Raw genomic sequence first — 20,429 nt, 5'->3', positions numbered from 1 at the left:
GCTCCAGAGAATCAGAAGGCTGAGCAGGGCTCGTCGGCGGGTCAGCAGCACCTTGTAGCTGGAGGCCCGGTAGATGCAAAGATAGCGGTCCAGGGCAGTCAGCAGTAAGCTTCCCACTGAACTAGTGAATGCCATGGTGACACCACCTAATTTGAAGAGGTAGGCCGTGGGGCCATCGCTGCGACGAAAGAGGTGGAAGTCCAAGAAACTGGTGGTGAAGAAGCAGCTGGCGAAGACATCAGCCAGAGCAAGGCTGCCAATGAACAGATATGAGGGCCGCTGCCGTAGAGAGGCTGTGGCAGCGATCAAACCCAGCACAACAGCATTTTCAAGCAGTGTGAAAGGACCTGCCAGGAAACAGATGGAGCCGATGGCTGTCTTCTCTGCTTTAATCAGGACCATGTAGCATTCCAGATTCTCACAAGACCTGTCAACTTTGAGGAAAAACACAAATGTTTGTTATGAGAAATCTTAGTAGACGAGTGAACTGAAACTACAACTGACATGTTTATTGCAATTGATTAAAAAAATATATATATATTCTGAAGAAAGATGGTAATGAATTTACCGATGGCAACATACCTATTGGTGAACTGTTCCCTTTGGCTTCTGTGGGTTCTAAAGAAGCAGAAACCTCCCATTCCTCCATCTCCAGTATTACCTTCTGGGCTAATGCTATATTGTGATTAGGAAGTAAAGTAAATCATCATTTAAATCTGTTGTTCTTTTTGAAATTATAACAATAATGAATGCATCTGAAACAAAGCTAATGAAAGAATTCATCAGGGTTTCTACAAAGAAACATTAACAAAAAATTCAAAAGTAAAATTGTATTTTTCCAAATTTTCCATTATTACCTTAACTGCTATGAATAAAATAATTTCTTAGAACATTACTTTCAAATGTCATTATTTGACTGATAACAAACCTTCACTTTCTTGAGGTTTTTACATCAAGTGGAAAAAGATGGGAAACTTCCTGTTGACAAAAAAATGTGGATGATGTGGTTAAGTAGAAAATGTGATTACTTTTTTCTCTTTGTCAATATTGAACTTGGTGCTTAAAAGGAACATTAACATTTGTGAGTCAAGACAGAAAGTCATTTAGAGGTCAAGGCAAACAGACAAAGATCATTATAGTATCAGCTGATGATTATATTGGGAAGATGGTTGAAAAATGCCTGGCAAACCATGACACTTTCCTCAAGCACCAAGATCCATTTTGTTTAAAAATCCAAAGTTCTTCATCTCTTTCCTTATGTATATTAGAGAAAAAAAATAATACAACCAGTTAAATCATAATGGGACCTGGGATTTTACTGTAAATGCATTGAACTATACCTACAGAGCTCAGTCCTTTGGTCTAAATATTTGATAGGATGAAGACTGCCCCCTTTTGGACTTAGATGGGATTGTATTTTAACTGGACAGTTAACCACTGAGTTGAACAATCTGCCTTAGAGTGCACCACCTGTATGCAATTAATAGATTAAACTCAGTGTGGGAAGCTGTTGTCAGAGGATTTGATTAAAGTAAATAATGCTGCAATAAACTGGAGAGGCCACCTATATCTGTTTGCACAGAGCGGCTTAAACATGAGGATTTTTTTTTCTTTTCTTTACATGATGCAACAACATATAAAATACATGCAAATCACAAAACTCTTGAAGGAAAGGTTTTCAGAGAAGTTCAGGGAACACATCAAAATACATCAAAATTGATCAAGGAAAGTAGTCAGCTTATACTGTGTGATGTAGTATATTACTATCCTTGGAGGTGGACTAAAGGGTTTTCACCCAATCAGGTTACTGTGCCCTTCATGCCATTGTTTCCCCCTTTATTCTGTTTCCAGTGACCATATTTTTCATCACAAATATATCATTGCCTTGTGAACGCATATAAAATATATATGGGCAGAAGTGGTTGAAGTAAATTACTTTCCAAAAAGCCTCTTATTGACCTGAGGGACAATATTTTCTCAATTCCACTATGGAAGGTGCATGCACTGGGGATATTACACCACCTCAGGCGTTCTTCTTTTCTCCCTTGTGGATTGACAAAGTGTTCTGTTTTGACTCTTAAGAACCAGGCATCCTTATAGAAATCAGCAGCAGCAGAAAGCAGCAGCAGAAAGCAGCAGCAGCAGTGCATACAGAAAACTTAATTTATAGTAATGAAAACATACGGACAATCCATTTCATTCACATCACTGGCGACATGCACCCTGAAATATGATGTAGCAATAACCCCTTGTGTCGCTCTTGCACCATGCCACTTTGTTTCAAAATATCAAAAGTTATTGTGGCCTAAGTAATGAAATCACTTATGAAGAAATCTCTGGTTTTCTTGTAGCAACAGACAAAGATCCACTTAGTCAAAAGTAGCACATTTGTTGCTCACCTACTGAATAAGTGAAGTTGCTCAAGAATAAGAGTGCATTTCCGTAAAACTTCCAAAGGCATATCTAAATCGAATTTGCAAAGAGACATCCAACACCAGTTCAAATTTTAAACCTTTAATTAAAAAAAACCTTTAAACACTTACCTTATAATCTCTTTTGTCTGTGGATTTCTGGTTTAATAGTGCTGATTTCCTGTCTTTAAGCAGTAGTACAACCACAGCATGACTGCACAACCTCTAGACTTGTGGCAAAGAGTGTCAGAGAGAAGAGAAGATACGGAGGGTGGCTGTGTGGTGACGGACGGGGGGAGGGAGGGTGAGAGAGAGAGAGAGAGAGAGAGAGAGAGAGAGAGAGAGGCTGATGTAGAGGGAGGGGGAGACAATGGAGAGAAGAGAAGAGAAGAGAGAGAGAGAGATAGAGAGAGAGATGAAAGACACCAAATTATGTTCTTTTGAAGTATTATGACTACAGCTGGAGCCTGTGATGAAACAGGGGAAAATGATAGCTGTGAAGTCCACTTTTTCTTGATCTGTTCAGTTATATATAGCTGGAGTTCAACTATCCATCACAAATCCAGACTGAAGTGGATTTGTCAAATCAAACGTTTCTGTAGAGAAACAGTAGACAGTAGACCAAATGTAATGATCACAAACTTCTGAGTGTTGTGTCCTTCAAGCAGTCAGGGTCATGGACTCTGGAGAGAAGAGCACTTAGAAATGGTACTAGGGTGTTGGATCCTAGGTGTGAAAAACATGTCGATAAAAAAGGTGGAAAAACACATCATAGCCTACATTGAGTTTTGAAAAACTATAGATTGACTATGACTTCATTACTCCAAAGCTGAACCTTGAGTTTAGATCATCTTGTCAGATTTGAACTCTCATGTTCAAATTCATAACCTTATTATATATACACATATATATATTTTCCAACTCCATGTAGCTAAAGACGTCTTGCCATTGGAGCAACAGTTTTTCCTTCCACCTCTTTTGCTAATTACTTTCCAGCATCTTCCATCTTCATCTTACAGACAATATCTACCATCACACATACACACCCTTTCCTTGTAGGATGATAAGGTTTATGCTATTTTTAAATCACACTGCTTGAGGGATTGCAAGTATACCTTAATTGCCTGCCTTCTCTACATGGAATGACTGGGAGGATAATAAAAAGGGGGTTTTAATCATGTCTGCTTCATTAGTTTAAAGATTGTATGTGTGTGCATTAGCAAAGACAATTAATATACTTGTTTTGCAATAATGAGACAGTGCCATTTGATGCTTTCACTGTCATAATTTTCTACCCTCATGTCTGTCCTGAAATCTATATCTGTGTTTTACTAACACATGCTCATTCATTTCAAATGTTCAATGAGATATTTTGAATTTGAAATAGTCAGACATGTTTATATATTAAATCTAAGTAAGCACGGTGGTGTATAAACCAGTCTTAATTGCAAGTTCACAAGGATTTTTATGTTTTTCTCTTATATTTTGCACTAGTCATTATTACTGACAAATGCTCACTGATGCTACAGTTTCAGTGGATAAGCGTAATACTGCTTATAGTACAATAGGGGGCAATGCTAAGCAACACTGAACAATTGGACAAAAGAAGTGAAGCCTCATTAACCAGACAGGGTACATCATAATGATGGTGCTGAACTAAAAGGTCAGCCAGTATTTGAGTCTTTATTATTCTTCATAGATGCAAACTCAAACTTGCTGAGCAGTCTGCTCCGCAATTAAGGACGATTAATTTAGCTTATGTCCCTCTGGTAAAAAGTAAAATACATTAATACTTCAATAACAATTTAATCAGGCCACAAAAATCACATACCTGAGGCATTCTGAGATAATTTAGCAACCCATTTTAGCCTCTCAATTAAAGAGCAGTTGCTGAGTAACACAGTAACAGGGACTAACAAATATTTCAAATGACATGACAAGGAAATAGGTCAGAAAGAGATGTTTTGTGACGTGGTTATGTTTAGACATTATTCAAGTAAATTATTGATTTGAAATGCAAAAACAGAAAATAGCTGGTCCTGAAATAAGTCAGTGATATCTGGTGCACTGGCCATGTCTTCTCCTCTGACCTGACAGATCCAGCAAACCAGAAGACAGGAAATGTGATTAGGAGCAGACAGCACAGCTTCAATAAGATTTCTTCTCAGTCACTGTCTGGTCAGGTGCAGCACAACAGGACAGAATAAAGCCTGAAATGTTCAATTATCAGCTGGATTGCATCATCATGTTACACAATCCCTTTTTAGAAATCACCCTGGACACAAACTTGAGAGCTCACTTTGCTGTTGCTGTTTCAGATTGATTCAGGCGGAATCCATTAATCAGATTTCCTCTCCTCATTTCCAGATCACCAGACCTTCAGAGAGCAGTATCAGATCACTGAAAAACACTGATCAAATTACTTATTGCTAAATGGTTTAATAATGCTCAGTTATGTACTTTAATGTACTATTTAGAATAATAAATAATGTAACAGTGAAAGAAAAGTGTAAGAAATTTTGTAAGGTAAATCAAAACATGAAAATATAAAGAAGCGATCGAATAGAAAGCTGCACAAACTTTCCATTTAAATAATTTACAATAATAAAAGCTTTTATTTCTTTTTCCTTTTCCATTTCCATTGGCAATATTCAAGTAGCCTAGTAAACAGTAACATTTTAAAGGGTATTAAGGACTTGTCTTGACATGTACTTGTACTCAGAGCTGTAGGATTTTGTAAAATTCTGATGTCATGAATCCAAGTCCCAAATACTTTTGGTTTTATTTTAATGATTGAGTTATTTGATCATTTTTGTTTTCTACTGGATTTAAATTAAACAGAGCAGTTATTTTAAGGACACAAACAAAAGTAAGCATCTGTTCGTAAAGACAACTCTAACTGAATTGACTCAGAGCATTGTTTATTTACCCTGTAATTAAGATCAGATTACACTGTTCTTTCCAAAGAATGCCTTGGGAAATTTCAGACCCATAATATAAATTGCTCCCTTCTTTTTACTTCAAATAAAGGACTGAATGCTTTTGCATGGCATTTTTCACCTAGTCAAAAATATAGTGTCTACAATAGTGAAGAAGAAAGTGCTATAACTGTCAAAGACTTGAACTCAGTGTCCTCAATGGTAGTTAAGGCTCTGCTTGTACTGATGTAAGGAACAACAAAGTTTTCTCAAAGCCTCTTAGTGTCTTCCATCAAAGAGAAGTTGAAAACACATCAAGTGTGTTGTTTGGGAATTTCAAAATGTGTTAAAGGCATTTTGTGTTAGAAAGACAGCTAGAAGACAGTTAGAAGGCCAGACATCTCAGCACCTCAAATTCAAAATGTTGAGTGAGTGATTCAACAACTTTATCATTGTGCTGTCGGCCAATAAAAAGGTTGATTCTCCAGCCGCTTGTCCTTGTTGTAGGTAGGTGAAACTGAAATACTAAGCTCATTTATTCATTCTTTCTTATGCAGCCATGGGGTATAAGTGGTACGTATTGGCATTGGGTCTGTATTTGTGTTGCCAGTCCGCCAATTGAAAGTTTAATGTTTTAAAAACAGAGATTTGGGGACATCTTGAGTGGTTTTTAGAATAGATTGTATACAGCTATGTAATCATGGAGTGTGTTCCTTGCACGAGTGTATTCAGGGTACTGTCTGTTTTTGAGAAAGTGGCCCACCAAACCAAATGGGAAAAAATAAATTTAAAAAAAGTGGTAACAAAGAAAAGATTTCCTTTGACTGTGTTTGCTGTAAGTGTAAACTGTCTTTGATATTGGCCCAGCTTATTGCTGAGTGGTGTGAAACCATTTCTACTTCCGTTCTTTCCAACTTCACATTGTGGGTGTGTTTTGCAACACATTTCAGGCTATTCAAATTCATGTGATGTTCATCATTTCCTTTTGACTTTTTTACACCCAATATCTACTGCAAATGGCCAAGACAGAGAAAGAGGGACCAAGAGAGGCTATCAATTATCTATGCCATTGTGAATGAAACTGGCAACTTTTGTACAGCTTTTCCTTTTAAAGAATTTCTATTACACTTTCCATGATGCTACGATACATTCCTTATGTCTATGAATTGTTTACACTCTAAGCTTTTGCAACCGGTCAAATATGGAAAGTTGTAAATCTTCTACGTTCTGTACGACCTACAGAAGCCTCTCAGTGACCTACTTTCCATACATAGCTGACTCTTTATGGGCACAACCCCCTTCACATGTTGCTTTGCTTTGGGGAGTGTCCTGCCATGGCCTTTAGCTGTGAGCACCGGCTGACACACTGTGTTGTGCAACTCTTTTAAAATCCAGACTTCATACAGGGTAGGGAAGGTAACATTGACCGTGGTCTGTGGACTTTGTTTTGTGTTAATCAGTCACAGTAGTTGTTTTGTATTCTTCAGAATTGGACTAGCAGGCTCCCATAAAACCTGCTGGAAGACGTTACAGTACAAAAGCCACTGGTAATGTCTTTAAAAGGCTAAGAGGAAAGTAAGAACAGCATTTTCAAACATGAAATTAAGTTGCTGCTGTAAGAAAGTAGAAAACTGAAATTTAAAGAAATAAGTGAAGTACCCCAGTGTAACACAATAATTCAGGTCAAATGTCACAAAGGCCAAATTATAAGTTAAAGTTAAACTGTTTAAAACCAGATTCAGCCACTTAACACATAATTCCAGAGTTCAGTTATCTGAAATGGCTCAAAATGTTTCCTTAACTTTTAAATTAAGTGGAGATGCATGTCATGCATCTAAATAATTATTTTTAACATTATCAGCTATTGTTCATTCCTTTGTTTTTAGTAACGCCATACACATCTGCTCTCAAGAATACTGGAGTCCACTGTAAACCATGTGTGGTGTGTGTGACACTAGGTTAATTCAACAAAACATTGTAGGGAGGAAGGTTCACACTCATTTACCCTTAATGACTTGACCACATGTTGCTACAGATCTACGACATCTATGTGGTAGCCTACTCATTTACTCTGAATTACTCTACATTAATCTGAAAAGTAGTTGAAAATAAATGTGGACTAAAATTGTCCCTTGAAATATAGTGGAGTAGAGGAATAAATTAGCATACCATTGAAATACTCAAGTAGCCTAAAACACAAAATTAGCAGCTCAAAATTGTAAATTAGCCTAAGTAGTAAAAGTAGGTAGTTACTCTCAATCACTGGGTCTAAATGACGGGTTTCAGTAAAATGGTCAAGGTTTTGTTTTAACAAGAGGGCAGAAGAGGTGGGGGGATGGGCAGCTACAGACGAGCTGTTATCATCACAGCCTGTTGCAGCTGTTTCAACCAGACTGTGGTTTCAACCCAGCAAAACAGGTTTAGTTCACGGAAATAGGAAGTATGCCTCGACGAACCTGTTTTCTTCTTTCAGAAAAAGTATTAAGTACGTCAATACATCAAAATTATGGACGTGTTTACCTAGTTATTTGAACAAGCAATTGACATTACATAACACCAAACTATCCCTATTGTTACCCTAAACCTTCTTACGATGTTGTATATAACATCAGGCTCACTTCACATGTAATGTAGTTTGAAAATTGTGGGGTTTTACTGATTGAAAGCGGTTGTTTTCTTTTAATTTCTCACTACATACCCCAACAAAGGACAGGAGAGGTGGGTTGGCGATTGACGTCACCAGTCTGGCAACAGGCGTGACTGCGTCTGTCTGTCTCTTTGCTGATTGGTCGTTCAGTTTGTACTCGATGTGCGATTGGTCAGATCTGGGCAAGAACGAGCTACATATCTCTGCTGTAGATTCCATTTTGTTGCAATTCAGACGGAGTCGGGAGAGAGAAGTGGCGTCTGTTTACGGCCACTTTTACCACCACATAATACTCGAAGGTGACGGATTTGTAAGAAATATAGCTTGCTGTACTTACTACATAGTCCGCCGTGAGATTTCAGAGGCTATTTACATATTTTTCTTTTGACGAAAGGCTTCAACAACCGAGCCTGAAGAAGTCGGTAAGTGAAGCAGTTTTATGCCTCGTCGCCATATTGAGCTCACTGTTCCTTTGTTTTGGTTCCGTGCCAAAAGTATTGTGACCCAAATTGTGTACGTGTTATTTATTGAACCAGTAGCAGTAACCAACGGTCACCTGGGTCGAGATTGTTAATATCAACGTAGTTTATATGCTTAATATATTGGCTAAGCCATTTGGTAGGACAAAGAGACTGCAGTTAAGCCTAGTCTGACGCGCACAAGTAGAAGTGCGATAACGTCACAGTTTGCTTATGCAACATTTTGTTTTAATGCCAGCAGTTTTCTATACGCTGATATTATTTCCATGAAAAGATGGTTAGCGGGCGTTTTGTCGTTTATTGGTGTCTTTTGCTGTACAGGACGTAATGACGCACCCAGAAATACGTTTCAGAGTGCGCTGTTCATCGACAGCAAACAAAGAACAGCAACAAAGAGCATTTGAACACGGATTTGGGTTGTCTACTTTGTATTTCTAATTGATATTTCCGCCCCCCCAAAAAAGGTCTAAGACTTCTTGGAGCATCGTGCGCCGAGGTGAATTGATGTTCAGCTCGGCTCCACGGGAAAACAACGCTCATTGGCACATGAAAACCTCAGACCTTGCTGGACACAAACGTGCAGCGAGAAGTAGACAGAAAACTACTTCGAGGACCTGGGGCCCGATTGGAGGCGAACGATTGAAGAGAGATCTCTGCTTCATCAACTTTCTGACAACAAAGAGGTGAGCGGGGGCTGTTTTGCTCCGGGCTGTGTGTGGGGGAGGGGAGACGCAGGCCTGTCTGGTGTTTCTGCACGTAGTCTGTACTTGTTTTCATTGAGGTGGAACCGTGCGTGCTGACGGATTAGGCATTAGCAGTGGTGCAGATAAATAGCATATCATTTTAATGTGTGGATCGCAATATGTTCCAAGATTATTCAATTAAAAATATTAAGTAATGATATTTTCTCATCGTGTAGGTGACACATAGTGCAAAAGCAGTATGGGAGGTGGAGAGAGGTACAACATTCCAGTTTCCCACCCTGAGCGCCCTTTGCCCAAGAAGAACCATCAACTTGGCCGGGCTAAGCAGAGAAGCCGTGACCAGAACGGAGCAGCAGCATCTGCAGGAGGGGCAGGGAGCCTTCACCATCATGGCCACCGCCGGAGTGACAAAGGCGCAGCCTACCATAGGTCTCCAGAGGCGCGGCAGGCCGCGTCTGCAGAGAAGAATGCTTCTGTCCGTTTTGCCACCAACTATGATCAGAACTGGGAGGGTGCAGTGTCTCACCTCAACACGCTCCTGGCCACCCAGGGAAGTCCGAGCTACGCAGGGCCTAAGTTCAGTGAGCCACCCTCGCCCAGCGTTTTGCCCAAACCCCCCAGTCACTGGGTGTCCTTCCCAATGGGCTCCTGCGACAACAGGGAGATGATGGCCTTCCAGCTCAAGAGCCTCCTCAAAGTGCAGGCCTAAGAGGGATACCCACACTTGATAGTTTAAAAAAAAAAAAGCCAATGCACGAACTGGGACTCTATTGAAGGCACCCACCCACCAGGAACACTGCAGTGCTGTAATACTTTTAGCTGTTTTTTAGATTGACTACCTTAAGGGTTAGGAGGCATTTGCAGCGATATGTTGCTTCTGATTTTTATACCCTTTTTTAAAACCAATATTTCAAAATATTACAGCCCTGCAGCCTTGTTGGTCGGTGATGCCTTTAATGGAGTCTGTGATGAATGACAAACTGGATATCCTTTGTACTTTTGTTTTGTTCTTTTTAATGTTGGCTGTCAAAGCAGATTGAGTGTGTTTTTCTTTTCCAAACAAGGGTTATAGAATAGGTCAGGTAAGTTCCCATCACTTTTACAGTCCATTTGTGTGGACAGACTAGCCTTTTTATTTACATAAGTTTCATGACAGCCTTTGGAGTCACTTCTGAAGCTTCAGGTGCTAAAGCAAACTCACATTTGTAGCATTTTATGAAAAGGGCCCACCACTCTTATGTGTTAAGTTCCTTGTTTGGGTCAGAAAAGACATTCAACTGCAATTCTGCAGGGAAAAAAAGCTATCTTACTGTAGATAATAAGCTGTAGTCAGTAAGTACAGGTCAAAAGTATAACCTCAAACTGAAGGGTAATAAGAGACCATGGCACACGGGTCTTGGCTTGTCAACTCCTGTACCTTTTTTTTATTGCGCTGTGCGCACATGCACTATAGGAGTTGCACTTGTCTAAGGCCCACAACACTCTATCAAAGCATTATTTTGTACAAGTCCTTTTTGTTGTGGTTGAAACATGTATGAAGTGCTGTGTGTAACCAAAGCAATGTTTTTTGCAGTAATTTTTTCTTTCTTACTTTAGACATCCTCTATGTGTGGTTGGCATTGCCACTTTGACCATGCCAGCCAAAGAGGTGAATGGGTTAGAGTCCCCAGGGTTACCCTTTTAACTGTCCAAACAGCACTGTTATTGTTCCCCAGTTTCTGCCTATTAAGGACAGTGCTGCAGCTTGAACGTGCGGAAGAGGGCCAGGCTTAGATTTGTGGCAATTGAGTTTCACTTTCTAAGACACATGACATGGTCCTGTTTGCTGCGAGCACTTGTAAGCAAGGTAAGGCAGAGCTGAGGAAGGTTTCTGAAGTGAAGTGGCCCAAGGGACTCAACACGAGGCAGGAGGCTGGTGTTTGTGTTTACAAATTAGGTCTGTTTGACCACACCATAATCAACAGGCACCTGTGGCCTCTTGTCTCTGCCTCTTGTTTACCCTCTTGCACTGCAATCAAATTTTTTCATAAGTTACAGACCAGGATGCTATTGAAATGGAGGCGTAAATGACTATCTCCCTATGGATTCTCTATTTTTGTGATTCAGTCCTCCTATTGAGGCGCTATTTGCTTTCCCTTTGCAGAATTGGAGCTGTATATGGCCATCCTAAAGATGACAAAACAAAGTATGAGCTTGTTAGTGAGTTCAAGAGCCATGTAAATAATGAAATGTATAAAGTACTTGTAGCATATGTACATTTGCAGACCAAGTTTGAGGCCTGCCTGACAAAAGTATTTTTAGTAATAACACTGAATGTATAAGACATGCTAAGGACATGTCTTGACTTCAATACTGAAGAATATTTTTGTTAAAAAAATCTGCCTATAGCATTTGTCAGTACCCTGCACTGTTATCTTTCCAGAGATCTTGCACATGTTTTTTATTGTTTTGTATTATGCAGTGTAGGGTGAAAGATGCTAAGTGCAAATTAAGATTGCAACAAATATCAATTGGATCTGAGGAGACTCGCATATGTATGCATTTGAGTTCTGAATGTGCTTTCAGTAGGTAAGCCTGATGCTTTTAATCTTGAGTTGACCTGTTTGTGCCTAAGTTGAAACCATGACAAAACTATATTCATTAGGTGGCAATACCACAAATTGACCAAATGTTTTTATCAGAACCACTTTCAATTCTCTGCTGTTCTTCCGCCAGCTGACAATTGAATTTGGCCCCATGCTGTTTAAGTATTACCTTCTATTGGTTGTTCATGTAGATTTTCTTTCCTGCCCTGATTGAGCCATGCATAGCAGAGTCTCCTTATTCTAAATTTGTAAACTAAACTTGTAATGAATTGGCTATGAATTTGTCCCCCTGATACAATGTCACGAAGAAATGGAAAAGTAATATGCCCCGTTTTAAAGATTGGTATGAATTGTAAAAAGAAAAGCAAATTTCTCTGAATTTGATGACAAAAAAAAAATAAACCCCTACCCCCTCCCCCCACTTTTGTCTGTGTTTGAGTATCTTCTAATTGTGTTTAGTGCAATATATGCTGTGTGTAGTCCAAGAGTAGGCCTTTAATTACCATCAAAACCAATTATGGCAATCTGAACTCTCATGCCTTTACTATCCTAGTCGCAGTATAAGTTAGATGTTCAAAAAATAGAGAGAATTTATTTCTTTATTGATAAAGCAAACCAAGTAAAACCATTAAAATGATAACTACTAAGGAACACTTGACTTTGACTCACTCACTGAAGTACATGGTAAACGAGTGCAGCTCACCTTGAACATACTGTCACATGAAATATTGGATCAAGTATCAGGTAACAACTGACTGCCTTCCATCTATCTTCCATTGCCATAGTAACTACAGAAACTGCTACTACAGTATACAGCTTGCCTGTTGTATCAGTGCCCCTGGAACCAGGCTTGTATGGTTGGGGCACTTAAATACAAATATTGGTAATACTGGCCTGAAGTTCAATTACATTTTTATTCACGTTCACATAACATACCAAACTGAGACAGGCATTGTATTAACAAACGTATGAATCTAAATATTGCTAACTCAGTAAAAAAAATATTGGCAAAGCCAAACCGCAACATTATCGCCACCTTCAAAAACCCACATTACACAAGTCCAAAAAAGACAACCTGGCAAAACTTTCCAGGGATCAGCTGTGCTTTCATGACTCACTTAAGAACAAAAAGCTTTTCTGAATATGCTTGAAAAAATATCTCCGCTCCTGCTACTGCTCCTTCCTTTGGCAACCATAATGTGATGATAAACAAATGAAAATATAGAGCATAACACTCTAGTTATCATAGGTTGAAAGCTGAACAGAAACATCCTTAGACTGATAAATAGAGGGCTTTGGAAGACCAGGCAGTCAGTGACCTCCAGACTTGCGTCCAGCCCAGGACCTGGAGCGAGAGCGTGACCGAGACATGGATCTAGAGTAGGAGCGGGATGGAGATCGTCCCACTGACTGTTTCTGGGAGCTTGAGGTTGGGTGGAAATCTTCAGTGGGGCTGTGGGACCTGGACTGGCTCTTTTTACCTTTGGGCCTGGATCTGGAGGGTGAAGGGGAGCGGGATGCGGAGCGGCTTCGTGAGCCTGGTTCATGGTGTGCTCTGTGATGATCACGGGGAGGACCTCTGTACCTGGTGGGATAAAATTATTATTAATCATAAGAGAGTAATCCTTATTATTTAATAACTGCAAGATAACAAATGATCCTACTTGTCATTTTCATGGCTTCTGCTACGTCTGTGTCGACTGTAGGACCGAGATCTGTAAAGGAAACAAAAATAACAAGTTTTTCAGGGTGTAACCAGCAATATTGCCAGGATATGAGAACAATGGGTTCATGTAAGTAGGCTTTGTATGGCGTCATACTCATTCACTGACACTACTGGTTTAAACCAGTTCCCGGTTCAAATAATCAGAATAAAGATTGAGAAGGAACTTCTCACATCACATGAAACCTGCATAGACTGTCTTACAATGGGACAAATAACACTCAGAAAAAGGACTATGGCGTCCAACAAATCATGAAATGAGAGTTCCATCTAAATGAAAATTATTTTTTTGTGTTTAGGTGTCCAAGTTGTGGTGGGTCTGTCAAAAAGTCTTAAATACACTACCCTTTCTTGGGGACCCTTTAAAACTTTTAAACGACTTTGCCAATACGACACAGTATTTCAGTATTGACTAAATACATCTTCTGGCGCTTTAATCCTCTTTTTTTTTCTTTTAACAAAATATGTAAACGTGCTCAAAGCATCTGTTTTATAAGGAACTTAAGTCTGAATTAAATATAGTCTAAAGTAAAATTTTTTTTTACCTGATTTAGAACTGATTTGTTCACTTATTCTTTGATCTGATATTTCCTAAGAATCTGACCAAGCATTCAATGCCAACTTGATACTTGATGCTATGGACACATTTTGGCTGGTACTTTGTTAAAGTATTCAGGTTTGATACCCCTAATTACTATACACTTTTTAGCACATAGTTATCCTTAAGCAGACTAATTTACATTGATTGATACAGCACAGCTTTGCAGCACCAGAAATCACAGGTTCTAATAAAAAATTTAGGAATCTTAGGTTGTATATATAGCAAGGTTGCCAACAACTCACTCTCTAGGGCTCTCAGACCTCCGAGGGCGGCGTTCATAGGAAGGGCTCCGGGACCTGCGGCGATCATAGCTGCGGCTCCGAGATCGTCTTCGCCGGCTATCCCGATCATCATCATAGCGGGAGAAACTGCGTGGGGAATGACGCTCCTTGGACTTCATCTGGTTAGGGGCTTGATGGGCAAATTTATATACAAACATTAGGTATCAATAAATTGTATTTCCAAAACAAAGTTCCATGAAACATTAAAGTTGCTATGCTTAAATAGGAATGCAGATTGTTCATACTCTTGCGGTCTCCCTGGGCAAACTGGATCTCGATCTGACGTCCACAAACCCACTTACGGTCCAGGTTGTGAAGAGCGTCTTCTGCATCCCGAACATCTTCAAACATGCTGTGTTGTTAAGGTCTTTTTTTTTTTTTTGGATAGCTGGGACAGAAGGCTTCACACATGCACAACAATTACAAAGAAAAGGTTGCAAAACAAGTTGAAAGCTCCAAATGAAAACACACAGCTTCTGGATCTGTGTGACGAATAATCAGTTATTTCAGGTAACAGTAAAAATGATAATAATTCATTCTCTTGGCATAATTTTTTAATTCATAACTTATTGTCTTCAGTGATACCTACTGCAATTACAATAACATAAAACTGAATCAACAGGCCCATTTGTGATTTCAGATTGTCAAGACAAGACAAATATTGATGGTGATCAGATTCGGTAGGATACAAAAAGTTTGGCTTGTTACCTTTAACATGCTTGACCTTTGACCTTCAGCTTGATCTTTATTGTCTTGGCAGAAGAACTTGAGGTTTCCTGCTTGTCTTTGCCCAATAAACACTTTGCTTTTCCTCCCTTTGGTAGACAAATGGAAGCCTGGGTGCTCTCTTTTCTCCTCTTTGTATCTTCATGCTTTTGCTCTCTCTTTATTTTCCCAATTCCACTATTGCTTGTCGCCTGGGTGTCTTTGGCTTGAATCTACTCTACAACCGCCTTTCAACTTTCTTTGGTGTGGGGTCTCCAGAACAGTATCTTTACCATTCTAAGGCAACAACAGAGGAAATATTGGTTAGGAATAGGTTTAAATTTGAATACAGTATACTAGATAACAAATAACACTTAAAAATAAAATTACATAAAAACATTCCCATGCAATGGGATAAACATTTCTGAAACAAAAGTGACCCCTCAAAAAAAATAAATGTCAGGTCAGGTGTCACTGTAGCCAGATAGTTAGATTTAGACACTTTATGATTCATCAGTGAAAACGCCATTTCAAAATTAAAGGAATAAAGGATATTGAATGTAAGCAAATCCTCTTGGTCGCCGTGTATAGAAGTCAAGTGGAATGTAGACATCTACAATAGGCCCATAACGACCAAACTCACGTCGTAAATCCTCTGGCCTAAAGTGTCATGAAACAAGCACATTTATTCTGCTGGCTACCATATCAATTTAGCTGGAGCCCAGAGTGCAAGGTATACACAAGTACAGGTGCCAGCACAGCATATGACAATACTTATTGGCACACAAATGTTATCACTTTCCCACTTCAAAGGGAAGTCTCATTTAAAGGTGTAATTGTACAAATAAAACCCCAGAAATTGAATTTAACACATCCACAGCAGCCATAAAACCCAGAAATGGCATGCATTATCAATTCAAAGGGACGACAAAGTTTCAAGGGTTAACCAGGCAATACAGTAACATCTCTAGTCAAAGTCTTGGAAAAGAAGCAGCAAGAAAAGGTCATAGATGTAACAGAAAGACTTGTCAAGTGTGCCAGTGGTTGCTGTGTTCTGTGGACTGTATACTATCTCTCATCTGTTAGAAATTAAAGTATTTTGGACATGCATACACTTTGGGGTCAATGTCAAATAACAGTGGCACAGTGGTGAAACTATCTCATGCAACCGGAATTATGTACATAAATTGTTGGGAAGTATTTCCTGTGTAGAAAACAGTTCCACTTAAAACTATTCAGAGCATGGTTTACAAAACTTTTTAGTTTTTTACATTTTGAGTGCATCAAGCACAGAATTGTATTATAATCCATTGTTTGAGTTGGTAGCATGAGTCTAAAAACCCTGGCACATACATCCCAAACTATCTTCACTATCTTCAGGGGTAGATACCACTTGAGGAAAGAGATAGACTATTTATTTTATGATGTGCGTGAACTTCTGTGCATTGTATAATTTCAGTTTTATACATCAGAGCAAATACAACATGTTCATTTTGATAAGCTGTAATTACAAAATGCACTATGTCACAAACTGCATGCTATTGTCAAGGCAACCAAATGTTTTCAATGGGTTCCCAGGCAACAACAGCCCACAGTGGTGTCACAATTCTACATCAAATTCTAAATTAACTGGCTGTTAAAATTCAAACATCAACTCCCAAGAAATTGTGGTCTGAAATTAAATTAATCGGGTCCAAGACATTGTTGGAAAATACCCAATGAGTTGCTGGGACCTGATGGCTATGCTGTGAACCGGGAACTATGCAATACAAGTAAAGTAACAACAGATGTTGAAGTGCACAAAGACCGTGTTGGTTGTTCACATATGAAACCTTTCAATTAGCCAGTTAATTAAAAGACACTGGTGAAAAATAAACTTGCTGACCGGCAGTTAGCTCATTTTGCATACAAGTAACTCACTTCAAACAAAAATATCACGCAATTGTTGCAGTAACACTAGAGCATGGATTTATGCGCTGTATATAAAGCAACTTGCTAAAACTTAAGATGCAACAACAATCTTTCGAATTCTCGTTTGCTAGATATTATCATCTTATGTAAAGAAATTTGTTAATGATAGCTGTAATAGTTATCTGGAGCAATTTTCGGTTAAAAATAGATACACATACTCTTGTCTCCTTGTTTGGGATCACTCCTAGTTAGCCATTTTGGTGGTAGCACATATGTTTGCTAACTAACTAGCATTCCGTTAGCTTGACCATGCTTACATACACGCTAGCAGGGTTAAAAATGACACATACCTGGATTCGTCAGCGATGTTTCTAACGAAGAGAGAGGTATTAGGAGGCCTCAGGTACCTCGCCATTTTCAACGGCCCGTTTCAACAAATTGGCGGCCGTGAATTTGTTTATTACAGCTGTTTCTCACAAACCCTGATGCTTTGCTGCAGCTAATACTAGCTAGTAGCTACGTGGTCGAAGCGTTTTCGTCACACTGCGCACGCGCTGCTACGGAGGCACTCTTCTTCTTTGGGAGTTGTTGGCATCCTTAAAGTGCCATTACCGCCTCCCTCTGGCTTTAAACCCGAATATCCATTCTCTCCCTCTAACCATCTCCCCACACTCGTGCAGATCTCTAACACTGGCTCCCACTGATCATTGCCTCTTGTAGCCCATCTTCTATAGCCATTCTTTCCTGTTCCTTGCATGAAATCACTATAAAAATCAGAAATGCTTTCCTGTCTCTGTTTCTTGACACGGATTACAATAGCTAGTTGGATGTTCCCCTATGATAGAAAGTTTACTATTCAAGTCACCACTCCTACTTTATTTTTTATTTCATGCAAGTATCTTCCTTCTGTCATACTATCCCAAAACTTTTGAGTATTAATGTAATTCACGTAACCATATATGAAGTAATGAAGACGGAGCCCAGGGGGCCCTTTGACCCCTTGGGGCCCTGGGTCAGAGCCTTTGTATGAAGTAGCTGTTAATACTTTTTTTTTTTTTTTTAAGTCAAAGCTCAATTAAAAGACTACAAAGATAGGCACAACTATTCCAAAGAGACACAAAATAACTACAAAGATATGTAAAACCACCACAAAGAGACAAATAACAATCACAAAGAGATGTAAAATGACCCCAAATAGATGCAAAACAACCACTAAGTTTGTGAGTCTGGTGGTCCTATACAGAACATGCAGGGACCTTTTACTTGTCTATGCCTAGGGCCCCATTGTCTTATAATCAATCCATGCCTGGACCCATATAAGCAACACAAAAAATATGAATTGATTAACCAGTTAAAAAATAATTATTTTTTGATTTAAATTTGGGTAAAATCCACTACATTCATCACAAGTTGACAAGCTTCCTAGTGAGTGTCTACAGCAGCCTAGAAAAAATATTCAAGAACCCTCTGAATGAAATTGAAAACTTTTGAATAGCCTACGTTATTTCAGGGAACTGCATGATTTTTTAAAGACTTTCTGAAACCTGTAGCCTATATACTCTGCACTCACTCAGCACCAATAGGGGTCTCAATACACCTAGTTTGGCATCAAACTATAACAAACCTTTGCTATAATGCTTCTTTGCAAAGATCTAGTTCACTTTTAGTTTAATTCATATATCTTTATACAGTAGATGTCAGGTGTAGAGCAGGGTAGGCCAGTGCAAAAAGAGGCATGTGTGGGCATTTGCACAGAATGATGAAACAAACCACTCTTATCAAGCAACACTTTTATTAGACATTGGTTACTTCACTGCCAAGTTCACATCTTTTTGCTTTTCCTGATGAGAGTTGTTGAGCCCATGGTCAATGTCTGAAAAGGCATAAGAGAAAAGTAAACACGTTTAATATATGGACAGGAGATAAATTACATTATTTAAGCTGATGATACATCAAGGTGAGCCATTAAACAGCAAGTCAATTTTGATTTTGATTTCAGATGTGTGCAAGAAAGAGGGAATTCTGGTAGGACACACTGTACCTCAACCATCTCTCCTCCCTTGAGCTCTTGGACATGGCAGAACTTGCCGGTCTTGCAGACCAATTTGCCACCCTCCAGATTGACGATGCACTGGGGGTCAGAGGAGGAGACAATACATATCATGAATCCCCAAAAACAGGTTCAGCCCCCCCCCCCAAAAAAACAACATTATCATTATCATCATTAGTGGAGTTTCCGTGACATTGCACACTCGCAGGCTCATTATTAAGACTTTTTCAGAAAATAAGTTTTGCTTTAAATATTTTTACTTCACAAAAATATATAGGAAAGACTGATACATACAAGTAGTTTTCAAAAGCTATATTTCTTGCAAAATAAAGGGCAAATTAGAATGACAAACCTTGAGCTTCTTGCCGTCCATGGTGGTGATTTCAGCCTCCTTGCCAATGGTAAAGGAATTGGTCACAGACTTTCCAGGGGTCTTGGAGGTGACAACATAGTCATTGCCACTCTGCTTGATCTCAGTAACTGGCTTGATGTCCTTGGCCAGCTTGATGATATCTTCTGGGAGTTCTGTTGAGAAAAGTACAGTTTTTGTTTTAGTTACTTCTTTCACAGTGGAACTTAAAAGTAAGGACTGATCAATCTCTGGGCTGCAAAGCTATGTTGTCTTTGTTGTTACAAAAGATATTAGGGTCAGGGAAGGAGGTTTTAACAGAGTCAAAATAGCCACTTTGTCTTTAGTTACCAAATGTAGTTTTTCTTTATATGCCAAGCCTTGCAGGCCCTCGTCTTTTTCTCACCCATTGCCCTGAGGAACTCCTCGTAGTTCTCCTGAGCGTAAACCTGCCATGTTCCATTGAAGTCCATGTTTTCTAGAAGGTCTGGGATCTCCTTCACCAAAGCGGGCTGGAGGCTGAGACAGCTGTGCGAAGCTCAACACAATGTGGAGAATGTGGATGTGCCCCCAAACCGTCTTATACAAGCAGGCAAACGGGTTCCATTGCTGTGTGTAATGAGTAACAAACCCCTGTGTAGTAATCACTGATGTTTGAACAACCTGAAGTTCACTCACTCCTGTTTGGCCAAACGGCAACTTTCACTGAATATGAATTTCAAATGTATTCACACTGAGTGTATTCAAGAGCTTCACTGATAGGAAATATGTGCATATTTCCTGTTCTATTTTATATTCATATTATCTATATATATTATTTATATATGTACATATTTTATGTTTATCATTGCATGCAGAAATATGGTTTATTGTAAAATTAAAAAGACAATTGTTTACATGCTGCCTTTTGGTATTGTTGTTATTTGTGATAGATGAAAGACAGGATGCAGATGGCACAGAAAACAGACAGCACATGAACAACATATAAAACATAATCGTCATTTACTGTAAGATTTACAGAGCTCAGGGTGGAGTTTGAAGATGGTAACCTAAAGGATCAAAAGT

General features: G+C 39.1%; 4 protein-coding genes across 4 annotated transcripts in view; 1 reads left to right on the top strand and 3 right to left on the bottom strand.

The window, feature by feature from the left end:
* The window catches only part of cnr2 (cannabinoid receptor 2), a 4,672-nt gene extending 1,997 nt beyond the window's left edge, over positions 1-2,675 (bottom strand). Inside the window, 3 exon segments of the mRNA XM_087176316.1 lie at positions 2-434; positions 583-675; positions 2,544-2,675. Coding sequence (XP_087032442.1) covers positions 2-434; positions 583-649 — 500 coding nt within the window. The 5' untranslated portion in view covers positions 650-675; positions 2,544-2,675.
* Positions 2,676-8,189: 5,514 nt separating this feature from the next.
* pnrc2 (proline-rich nuclear receptor coactivator 2) lies at positions 8,190-12,165 on the top strand. The gene is made up of 3 exons (XM_023415262.2): positions 8,190-8,398; positions 8,920-9,138; positions 9,375-12,165. The coding sequence occupies exon 3, from the start codon at positions 9,398-9,400 to the stop codon at positions 9,866-9,868; it is 471 nt and encodes a 156-aa protein (XP_023271030.1). The 5' UTR covers positions 8,190-8,398; positions 8,920-9,138; positions 9,375-9,397; the 3' UTR covers positions 9,869-12,165.
* Positions 12,166-12,325: 160 nt separating this feature from the next.
* Positions 12,326-17,515, bottom strand: srsf10a (serine and arginine rich splicing factor 10a). The gene is made up of 6 exons (XM_023415261.2): positions 17,316-17,515; positions 15,610-15,714; positions 14,595-14,698; positions 14,311-14,479; positions 13,409-13,459; positions 12,326-13,329 (listed from the first exon to the last, which is right to left on the bottom strand). Exons 1-6 carry the CDS (start codon positions 17,378-17,380, stop codon positions 13,056-13,058), a joined length of 768 nt encoding a protein of 255 aa, XP_023271029.1. The 5' UTR covers positions 17,381-17,515; the 3' UTR covers positions 12,326-13,055.
* Positions 17,516-18,738: 1,223 nt separating this feature from the next.
* On the bottom strand, positions 18,739-19,932 carry fabp10a (fatty acid binding protein 10a, liver basic). Its single transcript, XM_023415256.2, has 4 exons — positions 19,771-19,932; positions 19,368-19,540; positions 19,007-19,096; positions 18,739-18,838 (listed from the first exon to the last, which is right to left on the bottom strand). The coding sequence occupies exons 1-4, from the start codon at positions 19,835-19,837 to the stop codon at positions 18,788-18,790; spliced, it is 381 nt and encodes a 126-aa protein (XP_023271024.1). The 5' UTR covers positions 19,838-19,932; the 3' UTR covers positions 18,739-18,787.
* Between the last annotated feature and the right edge of the window lie 497 nt (positions 19,933-20,429).

The sequence above is a fragment of the Seriola lalandi genome, unplaced genomic scaffold, assembly GCF_002814215.2.
Source record: "Seriola lalandi dorsalis isolate HSWRI2012SDOR001 ecotype SW California unplaced genomic scaffold, Sedor1 jcf7180002054546, whole genome shotgun sequence".
In the NCBI taxonomy this organism is placed as follows: Eukaryota; Metazoa; Chordata; class Actinopteri; order Carangiformes; family Carangidae; genus Seriola; species Seriola lalandi.
The sequence above is the reverse complement of the archived record's forward strand: the minus strand, read 5'-3'. Positions and strand labels throughout refer to the sequence as shown.